Below are 14,271 nucleotides of genomic sequence, written 5' to 3'. Positions count from 1 at the left end.
CTCTGTATTCTTGTTTTCATAGATTCGCGTAGGACTTTAGCGTCCGGTCAGAGGGATTAAAGCGATGATGATCAGAATGCGTTTGCACGCATTGATGTGTTTATAGTTGGGAATAATATTATTAGCACATGTATTTCAATTTTCATAATGTTGTCGTGTTCCGTCTGTCTTTTTTTTTATATGCACCACCACTGTAATAATTCTCATGCTTGAGATAATAAAATTATAATTCGATTTGATTGATTTTGATGTTGTGTGTGTGTGTGTGCATGTGTGTGTGTGTGTGTGTGTGTGTGTGTGTGTGTGTGTGTGTGTGTGTGTGTGTAACAGTGTGTGTGCACTTGCACATGAGTACACAATTAAAAATTTCTATTTCATGCCAGCAGTTGTGTCCATCTTATGTCACATTCAAGCAAAATAAATCAGCTACAATCATTGTATTCATGAGCTGTTGTAAATTTTAATTTTGCAAATGAAAATTTTTTTCCTGAAGTTCCTGCCTCTCTCTGTGTTATCGTATTTGATTACATAAGCAGCGTATAAGTAATGATTATTATCGTTTGTCTCGTATTTTATGTGTTAACAAATTACTGCCTTCCATAAAAAAAATTGTTACATTTATGTGGTGGAGCGCAAGCGGGTGTTGGCAATTACAAGCGAGAGAGGGAGAGAATACAACAACAATAAAAGTTCGATGAACGCCTTGAATAATGTTCTCTGTCCTCTTTTATTGCATAACACTCACGCACACAATCACCAAGCATTTAAAATAAAAGTTAAAAATAGGTTCGTCAGACTAATGCTACTTTTCCAATAAACACTTTCGACACTTAGTCTGAAAAAGGTGGAAACACATACTCCGCACTCAAATCCAAAGTAGCTTGAGGCAAATCTCTGCTACGAAAAAAGTTATGTTGCCACAACACTCTAAGGTCACTAGTGTGTGCTCTACCAACACACAACACGCTCTAGAAAAACACGCTATTAAGCACTTAAAGTCATTAAAAAGTTTTTAAAAATGTGTCAAAAACCACTTAATGTCTGAGTAGTTTAACGCCTTTTGATTTACCACACTTAGTATTACGCCAAAGATATACTGTGCATTGTCTATTCTGAACATATTTTTGTTGTACTATTGCTACATGTTCGATTGCTACCAGCTTGTACTTATAATTACTTGCATAGTATGCATTTTATTTTATGAATAACCACATATGTATGCTTTTCATGCCTCATCTTCATCATCATCATCATCATCATCATCTTTATCATCACGTGCTGAAGTTTTCTGACCTCCTTTTGTTGGTAAACTTTTTAACTTTTTAATTTTTCAATGTTATCATTGTGTGTCTGTGCGGCCCAAGGACAGATTGTAAGAAAAGGCGTAACCTTAAATCTTAATCCTTGTTAAATAAAGTTCAATTCAATTCAATTCAATTCTACCATATCACACTTGTTACATCACTTGTTGCATCACTTCAGTTTTAGATTGTCAAAAAGGTCATATTCTTTACAGAATGGTGCACGAGGGTTTTTGCCATAGTTGACAATACAGCTAGGCCGAGAGTCGACCCCTTTGGGCAAGTGAACGACCACGAGGTGCTGTGGCTACTAAGGCAACACCTCTGAGGCCAGCAGGAAATCATCAAAGAAAAAAGAAAAGAAAAAAAAAGAAAAAGAAAAGACAGCAACAGTAAATCTGTGGAAAGCATCCGAAAAAAAGCGGCAATTCTCTACAGAATAGTACACTTGGCTTTGTCATAGCTGGCACTACCGCTGGGCCCAGGTTCGATCCCTTTGGGCAAGTGAACGACCACGAGCTGCTCTGTGCAGCGTGAGTAGATAGCCAGCCTGTGCTTCAGCTCCATCGTGGACCTCAGTCTGCCCACCCTCATCTCTCTCTCCTCCTGCCTCTCCCTCGCCGTGGGCTGGTTGGTGAAGGTGAAGGTCGCGTCCTGGCTCTGCAAGGTCAAGGTCGTGTTGCCTCCCTCTCTGACCTCCCTCTCCTCCTCTTCGGTCAGCTGCCAGTGTTCCTCAGGCTCCATGGCACCCGTCAGACAGACCACAACCCTGCGGTCCAGGCCTATAGCGGCTGCTTGGCTAGCCACGAACACCTGAAAGGAATAACGAAAAAACGTAAAACTGGCAGGATAAAATCACCCTGCACTGGACACCAGAGGGGAAGCCCAAGAAAGGCAGACCCAAGAACACCTGGCGACGAACGGTGGAAGGAGAACTGAAGACTCTGAACCATACGTGGGGTACCATCCAGAGACTGGCCCAGAACAGACAGGAGTGGGGGTCCTTCGTTGCTGCACACCATGCCAACCAGCATAACGGGCAGTAAGTAAGTAAGTTAGAATGGCAGGGCGGAATCTAGGAAGGATCTCGTGGGTTCAGGAAGCCCCCGCCCCCGCCCCAGGCAGATGTACCTTTTTTCAAAAAGAGATATAAAATACAGCTTTCAAATGCTAACTTTCAATAGCGCCTGAGGGGCAACGATCCCCAGACCCTCACCTGGCCAGCCACTGTACCCCTGCCTCATTTTGGAAACCTCTCTCTCTCTCTCTCTTTCTCTCTCTCTCTCTCTCTCTCTCTCTCTCTCTCTCTCTCTCTCTCTCTCTCTCTCTCTCTCTCTCTCTCTCTAATATTTTTTGTTTAACCCTTACGTACTGATTGTAAAGAATACGTTTGTTTCCTTCGGACTATTGGTCTTTCAGCAGTGAAGACACCCTGACAAAATGAGGCGTATGCTTAACTGTTGTGAAGTTCAAAATGTTATTTTGCATTTGTCCCCCCAAAAAAAGTAAAAATAAGAAAAATAGCTTACAGTTCGGTTTCGGTATTTTACAAAGTGGAAACTCAAGGTTATAGTAAAAATAACAAAAACAAACAAGTCGCGCAAGGCGAAAATACAACATTTAGTCAAGTAGCTGTCAAACTCACAGAATGAAACTGAACGCAATCCAACGCAGCAAGACCGTATAGCCTACTCGTAGCATCGTCAGTCCACTGCTCAGTCACGGCAAAGGCAGTGAAATTGACAAGAAGAGCGGGGTAGTAGTTGCGCTGAGAATGATAGCACGCTTTTCTGTACCTCTCTTCGTTTTAACTTTCTGAGCGTGTTTTTAATCCAAACATATCATATCTATATGTTTTTGGAATCAGGAACCGACAAGGAATAAGATGAAAGTGTTTTTTAATTGATTTGGAAAATTTAATTTTGATAATAATTTTTATATATTTAATTTTCAGAGCTTGTTTTTAATCCGAATATAACATATTTATATGTTTTTGGAATCAGCAAATGATGGAGAATAAGATAAACGTAAATTTGGATCGTTTTATAAATTTTTATTTTTTTTTTACAATTGTCAGATTTTTAATGACCAAAGTCATTAATTAATTTTTAAGCCACCAAGCTGAAATGCAATACCGAAGTCCGGGCTTCGTCGAAGATTACTTGACCAAAATTTCAACCAATTTGGTTGAAAAATGAGGGCGTGACAGTGCCGCCTCAACTTTCACGAAAAGCCGGATATGACGTCATCAAAGACATTTATCAAAAAAATGAAAAAAACGTTCGGGGATTTCATACCCAGGAACTCTCATGTCAAATTTCATAAAGATCGGTCCAGTAGTTTAGTCTGAATCGCTCTACATACACACACACACACACAGACACACACACACACACACGCACATACACCACGACCCTCGTCTCGATTCCCCCCTCTACGTTAAAACATTTAGTCAAAACTTGACTAAATGAAAAAACACAACTCACTTTTTACTTTTAACAACAGCAGGGCAGAGCGTATCATGATAGTGGCAAATCAAGCACCCGATAAGCTCCTGGCTCCATAAGAACAATATGATTCATCACGTTTGAGCAAACAATGTTTAAAAAAAAACCCACAAAACTAAAATCCCATAACTCTTGTACAGACCGATAGTGAGAAAGTCCCCCAAATGTAAAAGGGAGTGTACGATTTACCTTGTCCTCAGTAGCCAGCAGGAGGTCATCGTAAACCTCAAATACGCTGTTATAGTTTCCCTTGCCGAACACTTTGGTTGGGATGCCAGACGCCTCGAGGCCTCGGGCGAAAGGTGGCGGCTGAGAATGGTCCAGATTGTTTCTGCACAGCACTAGGACGTCACGGTACTGGTAGCTTCGCTTGCCTCTCTTGCCAGGACCTGCGGCAAAAACAAGTTGCACACGTTTTCGGTTGTCCTGTTTTTTTACGGTTGGATTGGGTCTGGGGTGGGGGTGGGGGTGGGGTGGGGGTGAGTGTTGATTGGGGGTGGGGTGTGTGGGTTAGAATAGGGTCCAGAGTGTTCCTGCACAGAACATCACGTTTCTGGTTTCTTTGATTGCCCTTCAGCCGCAACCGATATGTGCTACAGACATAAAGCGCTCAGTTTCAAGCAGACATGATTGTTCATATGGTTGTGATCGGTTTGATTTGTTTCCGTTAATACATGTATCAGGTTGCCTGCTACTGGTGTATATGCCTTGCCGTGGCGTAGCAGCTTGCGTGCCCTGATGATCCAAAGAGCTATGCCGGCCGGAGCCTTCATAGTGCTCCTGGCAGGTGTAACCACGCCGGACAGGTCTGAGGTGAATGGGGCCAGACTAAGTATACACCCTGGCCCTCCAGGTTGGGGGTTGTGCGAAGGGCTAACAACTCATCCATGGAAAAAATACTCGTTACAGAAACGTCAACAAGAGATACAAGGAACATTTCGGCCCTGGGAGAAGCCCAGGATCGGAGTGCCTGGCGAGCTCTTGTTGGCGGCCTATGCCCCGGACGGGGTCAAAGGCATTAATGAAATGAAAAATGAATATCAGGTTGCGTTAGAAACTAGCTTACTGATCCCTAGATAATATTGTGCAGAGCCTTACATAGAAACATGCAGCTTTGTAGAACATTAAATTGTTGTGCTTGTGGGCGGGGATGTAGCTCAGTCGGTAGCGCGCTGGATTTGTATCCAGTTGGGCGCTGTCAGCGTGAGTTCGTCCCCACGTTCGGCGAGAGATTTATTTCTCAGAGTCAACTTTGTGTGCAGACTCTCCTCGGTGTCCGAACACCCCCGTGTGTACACGCAAGCACAAGACCAAGTGCGCACAAAAAAGATCCTGTAATCCATGTCAGAGTTCGGTGGGTTATAGAAACACGAAAGTACCCAGCATGCTTCCTCCGAAAGCGGCGTATGGCTGCCTAAATGGCGGGGTAAAAAGGGCCATACACGTAAAATTCCACTCGTGCAAAACACGAGTGTACGTGGGAGTTTCAGCCCACGAATGCAGAAGAAGAAGAAGAAGAAGTTGTGCTTGTATCCGTTTGTTTTGGTTATATTATTTCGTTTCATTTTGTTTTCTGTTCTATTTTCTTTCTTATCTATTTTTTGTACTGCTTCCAAAATAAGTGTCACTTTCAGTGGATTTCTGCAACAAACTAGAGTCATATTCCATGCTCAGTTTGGTGCATTATACCCGAGACAAGTTTTCAAAATCAGGTTTGAAGGAAAGTATCCGCTTTAACCACAGAGATATAGAATATTCTATATCTCTGTGGCTTTGACCCTTAGGCTGGTTGTCGCGACATGTCGTGCTACTTTACGTATACTGTCATCTGGTTGTCGCGACATATGTCGCGCTACTTTACGTATACTGTCATGTGGTTGTCGCGACATATGTCGCGTTACTTTACGTATACTGTCATCTGGTTGTCACGACATATGTCGCGCTACTTTACATATACCGTCACCTGGTTGTCATGACATATGTCGCGCTACTTAACGTATACTGTCACCTGGTTGTCACGACATATGTCGCGCTACTTTACGTATACTGTCACCTGGTTGTCACGACATATGTCACGCTACTTTACGTATACTGTCACCTGGTTGTCGCGACATATGTCGCGCTACTTTACGTATACTGTCTCCTGGTTGTCACGACATATGTCGCGCCAACCAGGCGCGGTTGTCACGACATATGTCGCGCTACTTTACGTATACTGTCACCTGGTTGTCGCGACATATGTCGCGCTACTTTACGTATACTGTCACCTGGTTGTCACGACATATGTCGCGCTACTTTACGTATACTGTCACCTGGTTGTCGCGACATATGTCGCGCTACTTTACGTATACTGTCACCTGGTTGTCACGACATATGTCGCGCTACTTTACGTATACTGTCACCTGGTTGTCGCGACATATGTCGCGCTACTTTACGTATACTGTCACCTGGTTGTCGCGACATATGTCGCGCTACTTTACGTATACTGTCACCTGGTTGTCACGACATATGTCGCGCTACTAAACCTATATGACTAATTCACCAGTGGCTATGTAACATGTGTTACAGAATTGCACCAGTGTTGATAAATTGTGGACAATCAGGCCGACCGACAGACTGCTAAGTATAGGTTACAACACGAGTGGTTTTTTATATATGGCTTGTATTTCAGTCAAGACCCAGCGGATGAATATCATCGGGAGACACGAGCCTCTGGCGAGTGGATCTCGATTGATATTCCCGCTGGGTCTTGACTGAAATACAAGCCATATAAAAAACCACGAGTGTTGTAATCTGTATATCCCATTCTACCATCAAACACAAAGTGTAGACTACTAGCGGCACTGTTGCGATCTGTGGAGTGTAAAACAGTGGTGCCAGCGAGACTTGGCCCTTTTGCAACCTTAAACTAAGTGACCGTCGCTGAAAAAATAAAACGAATGAGTGCATCGATAAGTACGCGGTAACACTACTTTCAGACCATTTAAAAGCTTTAAGTAAAGGTTCATAAGTTGCAAGAAAGTAATGAAGTCGTATAGAAATCAATTTAGTTGAAGCGCACAATTCTTTTGTTTTGCGTTTCAGGTCGGCAGAACGGGCGAAACCGGTTTGGCACCCATTTGGCTTACTCGATTCAGAATCGATTCCACGTTGTTTTTCTCGAACGTATTATTATACAATTAGGCTTATTGACAGAGAAGCAAATTTTAGGGAACAAATATGTAGGTTTAGATTTAACCATTTGCTCCCTATTTGAAATGTATCTACGTGATAAACTGTTTTGCGAGTGTGTTTGCATGGATGAACCTAAACTGGTATGGGTGTGAGGAAAACGGGACCGAGTTGGTGAAGTCGCGAATTGCTGACACCAAGTCTGTCACCGCCGATTGATTGCATTTTGAAGGAATATGACTGGATTACGGAAAAATACACACATGTTAAGTTCTTGGATACCTTCATCGCCAATGTGGACTTACTGCAGAGCCAGGCAAAAGAGTAGACTTGCTCGCAAAATACGTGAAACAGCCGATGTTTGATAACGAAGCGAAGCCAAACCAGGTAAGGACGCTTCTCGGTCCCGCTACGCATGTCACCAGACCAGTGTTGTTGCTTTGAGTTTGACTAACAAACTCGAAACTGTCATTTAAAACATGAGCCAAATGTGTATTGATTGTGTGATTAGTCTATGTGACAGGGCTTCTATTATCTGTGCTCCCTAGCTTCTGTCAGTTCCCACACCGACACTGCCAGAGAAACTGAAGACGCGCACCAAACACACAGCTGACAGACTCTCACAAACAGTCGTCTGCTACGATGCAAGGGAGGGTACTCGTTTTTTGGTTTTTTTTGGTTCGCTAGCATCTGTGTATCTTGTAAGTTGAATGTTCGTTTTTTTCGATCTGCATTGCTTTCATAATGAAAGAAACGTTTGTTTATTGCATCCCATACATCAGATCAGTTCCGAGATTCATTTTTGCGTGCAACTGATATGGTTTTCTGAGCCGTGCAATACGATTTTGGAACTTCATACAAATGTGTCACATTGTTCGGCGCGAGGTCAAAGGTCGGGAGGAAAGTAGTTCTTTGCCCAAATCGGAATCTGCACTATCATATATTTTTTGGAGTCCATGATGTATTTATTGAGCTATAAAAATACAACATATATACCCATACTGAAGTAACAGAGACAAAGAAGCAGCTCATGGGATATGACAATATATACAAATAAGTCTCCTACCGGTCGACCCTACGCCGATTTCTCGTAAAATTTTGGCCACCTTCCGGCCACACTCCTCGCTGTGAACTGGCCATTTGTCCGTCAGCTGCTTCCCCTTTAGCTTGTGACGTAAGTGGATGACATCAGGGCCAGGCTCGTGCAGTGACGTCACATCGAACTGAGAAAAGCCCAGGTTGAGGGGCAGAATGTTCAACTCCTTCATCACTTGAATTGCGACAGAGACCTCAAACAGTAGAGGTGTCGGAAACCTGAAAAGTGATTTTTAATTGTACCAGGACAGATTTCCGATCACCACAGGTTCTTTGTCGTACGATTAACAAGACACGAGTCACTAAGCGATCTCTCTCTCTCTCTCTCTCTCTCTCTCTCTCTCTCTCTCTCTCTCTCTCTCTCTCTCTCTCTCTCGCTCGCTCTCTCTCTCTCTCTTTCTCTCGCTCGCTCTCTCTCTCTCTTTCTCTCGCTCTCTCTTTCTCTCTCTCTCTCTCTCTCTCTGTATGTCTCTGTCTCTGTCTCTCTCCCCCCCCCCCTGTCTCTTAGTGAACACTATGTGGGCAACTTTTTCCAGTAGAACTATGTACTATATCACAAGTGTTCAAAACTTATAACAGAAATGTGTTCAACAGTGGAACACGTCTATGTACAGTATACACAGGCAGGTTTGCACGCGCACACACACACACACACACACACACACACACACACACACACACACACACACACACACACACACACACACACAATCAAATACCTCAAGGGCTGATCCAGTGCACATGCACCGAAGCCGTTAAGGGTAGGCATGTACCAGTCAGCTGCCCACAGGTGCAAGCCAGGAATTCTGCCTTTTAGCTGAATGATGAGGTCCCCGTGCAATATGGTGAGGTGTCTAAACAGACGTAGTGTGAGGTGAAGATTCATGAGTAAATGTTGGCAGATTTGTCTCCATGCACATGAACATGTATACCCAACATTGTTCGTACGTCAACAACTGCACTTTAAATTACGTTTTGCATGTTGATAATAATTATTGTGACCTTGTATGGAAAAAAACGTATAATATAAGTGACATTGTATATCCTAACCTAGTACACGAAACAGATACATTTAAAAAGCATATTTGAATTAGTCTGACTTGCACAGTAAGTTGTATAATGTTATTGTGAATTTTAGGGGGCTTTTTACGGTGATTCGTGAATTCCTCTGCACTGGTCCATATTGGGCGCCCATGCGCCTTATATGGGCCAGTTGTGATTTTTTCTTTATTTAATATTTGCTGAATGGCTATCAAAGCTTATTCGTCTTCTGCGTTCATGGGCTTAAACTCCCACGTACACTCGTGTTTTTTTGTTTTGTTTGTGTGCACGAGTGGGTTTTACGTGTATGAGCGTTTTTGCCCCGTCATTTAGACAGCGCAGCCATACGCCGATTTCGGAGGATCTCTGTTGATGACTTTAGGCACTAGTGTGTCACCATACTTACTCCCCCTCGACCACAGCCCCGTCCATGATGACGTGGAGGTCACGCTGACCGTGTGTTGGCAGAGTGGACAGTGCTTGCTCCACTGACTGGGCGGTCGTCACGTTGACAAAGTCGAACTTGACGAAACCCCACGTCCTGTCTTTGGGAAAGAGGGGGCCCTGAGAGGCCGTCCTGGCCTGTGGAAAAGGAACTATATTGCAATTGGGAATCTGGCAACCATAATTAAATAAGGAGCCGGTGTAACACGAGAAAATTACTCCCACGAGATTTTTCCTCCGGAGTAAACATTTCGTACGGAAAAGGTACTCTCTTTTCAAAAAAAGCACTCCCCCATTACACGAGAAAATTACTCCCCAAGACAGGTGAGTTCCGAGTAAAAATGTCGTACAAAAATGTTACTCCCCTGACGAATAAATAACGAATAAATTACTTCACCCCAACACAAGCAATTTAACTTCCCATGCCAGGTGAACGAAATTTTTACTCCCTTGTCCCCTGTTAGTCTTGGTGGTGGAAGGGGTGGAAGGGCTGGAAGGAGGGTAGCGCGACATTCGTTTGCGCGAGATCACTTATTGGCATTATCCCTTCGCCCGCATCCCTTTTTTGCGTACTAGATTTTTACTGGAAGTAAAAAAAATGGGGAGTAAAAATTTCGTGGAGGGAGTAATTTTTTCGTGCCTTGGGGAGTTCTTTTCTCGTACAAAAAGTGTACTCGGAGTAAGAATTTCGTACGAAATGTTTACTCCGGAGTAATTTTTTCGTGGAGTAAAAATGTCGTGTTACACCGGGTAGCTCAATTGGTAAAGAACCGGACTTGTAATCCTAAGGTCACATGTTCGAATCCCGGCAGGGACGGACACGAGTCAACGCCATGTGCTGCCTCAGGGACGGTATCCATGTCCCGACCCCGTGTCACCACTATGACACGTAAAAGACCTCTGTCATTTTGCCATAAGAGCAGGTGGCTGATTACACCTAGACACGCACACACCTGGGTAGCGCGACTCTGTTGCTGCTAGCTTTCCACTGGGAAGAAGCAACCCGAATTGCACAGCATTGGGATAATAGAGAATATGACACATATACAAAATAAGAATAATGATGAAGATATTTATATCGCGCAAATCCTAAAACAGTTGTAAGTGCCTTCTAAATCAAATGAAAGCTGTTGTTTGTTTGAAGTCAAATGTTTAGGCAACCAATCGGCTCACCTCTGGGTGACTTTGAAAACAGAATCATCCGCTATTACACAAAAATGAGTGAAACAGCTAGTAGTATTCTTTAAGTTTCTGACATTCTCGTTCGTTTGTTCTTTTAAGTTTCTGAGATACTCGTTCGTTTATTTGTTTGCTTATTAATTTTTTTTTTTAAATCGACTTCTTTTTTACATTTAGTCAAGTTTTGACTAAATGTTTTAACGTAGAGGGGGGAATCGAGACGAGGGTCGTGGTGTATGTGTGTGTGTGTGTGTGTGTGTGTGTGTGTGTGTGTGTGTGTGTGTGTGTGTCTGTCTGTGCGTGTGTGTGTGTAGAGCGATTCAGAGTAAACTACTGGACCGATCTTTATGAAATTTGACATGAGAGTTCCTGGGTATAATATCCCCAGACGTTTTTTCATTTTTTTGATAAATGTCTTTGATGACGTCATATCCGGCTTTTCGTGAAAGTTGAGGCGGCACTGTCACGCTCTCATTTTTCAACCAAATTGGTTGCAATTGTGGTCAAGTAGTCTTCGACAAAGCCCGGACTTCGGTATTGCATTTCAGCGTGGTGGCTTAAAAATTAATTAATGACTTTGGTCATTAAAAATCTGAAAATTGTAAAAAACATATTGTTTTTATAAAAACGATCCAAATTTACGTTTATCTTATTCTCCATCATTTTCTGATTCCAAAAACATATAAATATATTATATTTGGATTAAAAACACGCTCTGAAAATTAAAAGTATAAAAATTATTATCAAAATAAAATTTTAGAAATCAATTTAAAAACACTTTCATCTTATTCCTTGTCGGTTCCTGATTCCAAAAACATATAGATATGATATGCTTGGATTAAAAACACGCTCAGAAAGTTAAAACGAAGAGAGGTACAGAAAAGCGTGCTATCCTTCTCAGCGCAACTACTAAACCGCTCTTCTTGTCAATTTCACTGCCTTTGCCGTGAGCATGAGCGGTGGACTGACGATGCTACGAGTATACGGTCTTGCTGAAAAATTGCATTGCGTTCAGTTTCATTCTGTGAGTTCGACAGCTACTTGACTAAATGTTGTATTTTCGCCTTACGCGACTTGTTTTTATGTACGCAGGCATGCAGACAGAGATAGTACAAACCTCGGTCAACGTATGATAGATAAACCTTGATGACGGTATGCTGCCTCCATGCAGGGCCAACACGAGAACATCGTTCCCGGCTTTAAGCCACTCCAGACCCTTCGCGATCAGCACTGCAGTCTTTCCTGTCCCAGTTGCTCCGTTGAGAATAAGAAATGGATCTTGTTTGCTGACAATGCTTTTCTGTGCTGCAGTGAGCGTGATTTGCTTCTCAAATGCTCCACACTTGATTTTGACTTCTTCGTTTGCAGCCATTTTGGTCCGGATTAAGTACTGGTATTGTGCAATTCTTGATCTCGAAATCACTGCCGGACAACTTTTCTCTAGTCACTGGTAATTTTCAAGGCTGCGGAAACAAAGAAAAGCAAAATTAAAATTAATTCTAAAAACAAGTCGCGTAAGGCGAAATTACTACATTTAGTCAAGCTGTCGAACTCACGGGATGAAACTAAACCACTGTAATTTTTTTACCAAGACAGTACAGCTTCGTCAATCCCCGCGTGAAGGAAATCGCTCACCTTCCACGTGCAAAACGTAGTGATATTGACACGCCAGATTAGCGCGGTGGCGTATTGTGCTAAGCAGGAAAGCGCGCTTTTCTGTATTCTTGTTAACTTTCTGAGCTTGTTTTGAATACAACCTATCATATCTATATGTTTTTGGAATCAGGAAATGATCACGAATAAGATGACATCATTTTTGGATCGATTTCTTAAATTTTAATCGTAAGACTAATTAATCTATTTTCGTTAATTGTGATCACATTTTAAGAGTAAACATGACATATGTATATATGTTTAGATTCAGAATGTGATGAAGAATACGATGCAATCAATTTTAAATCTGTTTGCGAAAAATCGATTTTAATGACAACTTTAATGAGCAAACTCATTAATTAAATGTTAAGCCTTCAAGCTGAAATGCAATACCAAAGTCCGGCCTTTGTCGAAGATTACTTGACCAAAATTTCAACCAATTTGGTTGAAAAATGAGAGCGTGACAGTGCCGCCTCAACTTTCACGAAAAGCCGGATATGACGTCATCAAAGACATTTATCAAAACAATAAAAACAAAACGTCTAAGGATATCATACCCAGGAACTCTCATGTACAATTTCATAAAGATCGGTCCAGTAGTTTACTCTGAATCGCTCTACACGCACGCACACACACACACACATACACCACACCCTCGTCTCGATTCCCCCCCCCCCCCCCTACGTTAAAACATTTAGTCAAAACTTGACTAAATGTAATGAATCAGAATTAACTTGTTTTGAAAATGAGCCGGTAACAAACACACAAACCAACAAGCAAAAATAAACAAACAAATGAAACAATCAGAAACATCCACAAACATACAAATAGACAATTAAATTAAAAAAAGTAAGAAAGAAAGCAAGAAACAAACAAACAAGCAAACAAACAAACAAACCATTGGAAAAAAATGAGAGAAAAATTAAACAGGAGAAAAAATACTATGTACATTAAAGCCATGCAACCAAGCAACCAACATGCCAACAAAAAAGACAATCAATCAATCATGCAAGCAACAGAAAACCCACAAAAACCAAACAAACTTTCATGATATATATCAAAGCAGTAGGAATGGTCGATGCGGCAGGGGGGGGGGGGGGGGGGGGAGGGTGGAGGAGAGTGACCAAGAGTCTGTGAGCCGTACGTTCCATATGAATGGTAATGTAGAACACGGAACGCACAGACCACGCATTTTTTCCTGTGCCTATGTTCCACCCTTAATAATCGCTAGGTTCGAAACGCACGTTTCGATCGGACAGACTGGCCAAGACTGGCAGCCATCTGGAGCAGACAAGACCAACAGTCTCTTACAGTGAAGCCAAAACCCTGGTGAAAAGACACTACCAAACCACCTGGAATGCCCAACACAGCCTGCCATCTGATGATCAGATGCCCAACCTACAGCGCCATCAGCAGACCATCCTCTTCCGCCTACGGACTGGACACTGTCGACTGCGTTCCCACATGCCTTGGTCTGTCGCACACACCGAACTCCCCGTGCGAAACAGCCCCACAGACCCCGGAGCACATCCTGCAGACCTGCCCGCTCCACCAGGAAACCAGAACAGATCACTGGCCCCAAGGTGCCACACTGCAGGAACAACTCTGGGGCACCAAAGACTTCCTGATCCTGACCACCAGCTTTATTCAAGCTACAAAACTTGAAGTCTGACCTGAGGCCAAAAATCCTGGAACGCCGAAGAAGAAGAAGAAGATCGGTCGATAGATTTATTGCTGAGGGGAGTTTTCATTCTGTGACCGGGTTTTTACCCATTCAAAAATAGGCCAACCATACAGTGGTCGAATAAACTGCGCAGCAAACACACATGTAAAGCACGGCGCACCTATAGTTAGGGCAAAGCAACAACTTGTTTACATAT

General features: G+C 42.8%; 1 protein-coding gene across 1 annotated transcript; it reads right to left on the bottom strand.

The window, feature by feature from the left end:
- Positions 1 to 708: 708 nt before the first annotated feature.
- LOC138954947 (uncharacterized) lies at positions 709 to 12,960 on the bottom strand. The gene is made up of 6 exons (XM_070326684.1): positions 11,856 to 12,960; positions 9,522 to 9,697; positions 8,794 to 8,928; positions 8,046 to 8,293; positions 3,998 to 4,197; positions 709 to 2,114 (listed from the first exon to the last, which is right to left on the bottom strand). Exons 1-6 carry the CDS (start codon positions 12,108 to 12,110, stop codon positions 1,734 to 1,736), a joined length of 1,395 nt encoding a protein of 464 aa, XP_070182785.1. The 5' UTR covers positions 12,111 to 12,960; the 3' UTR covers positions 709 to 1,733.
- Positions 12,961 to 14,271: the final 1,311 nt, after the last annotated feature.

The sequence above is a fragment of the Littorina saxatilis genome, unplaced genomic scaffold (genome assembly GCF_037325665.1).
Source record: "Littorina saxatilis isolate snail1 unplaced genomic scaffold, US_GU_Lsax_2.0 scaffold_702, whole genome shotgun sequence".
Classification (NCBI taxonomy): domain Eukaryota; kingdom Metazoa; phylum Mollusca; class Gastropoda; order Littorinimorpha; family Littorinidae; genus Littorina; species Littorina saxatilis.
This window is presented reverse-complemented; position numbering and strand designations above follow the sequence as displayed.

Bases quoted from the DNA above. Each gene is read 5' to 3' on its own strand.
- LOC138954947 (XM_070326684.1), bottom strand. From the start codon at position 12,110: ATGGCTGCAAACGAAGAAGTCAAAATCAAGTGTGGAGCATTTGAGAAG. The intron at 9,698-11,855 runs GTTTGTACTATC...CCTTTTCCACAG, and splicing joins TCTATCATACGTTGACCGAG to GCCAGGACGGCCTCTCAGGG. The intron at 2,115-3,997 runs GTAAATCGTACA...TATTCCTTTCAG, and splicing joins TGCTGGCTACTGAGGACAAG to GTGTTCGTGGCTAGCCAAGC.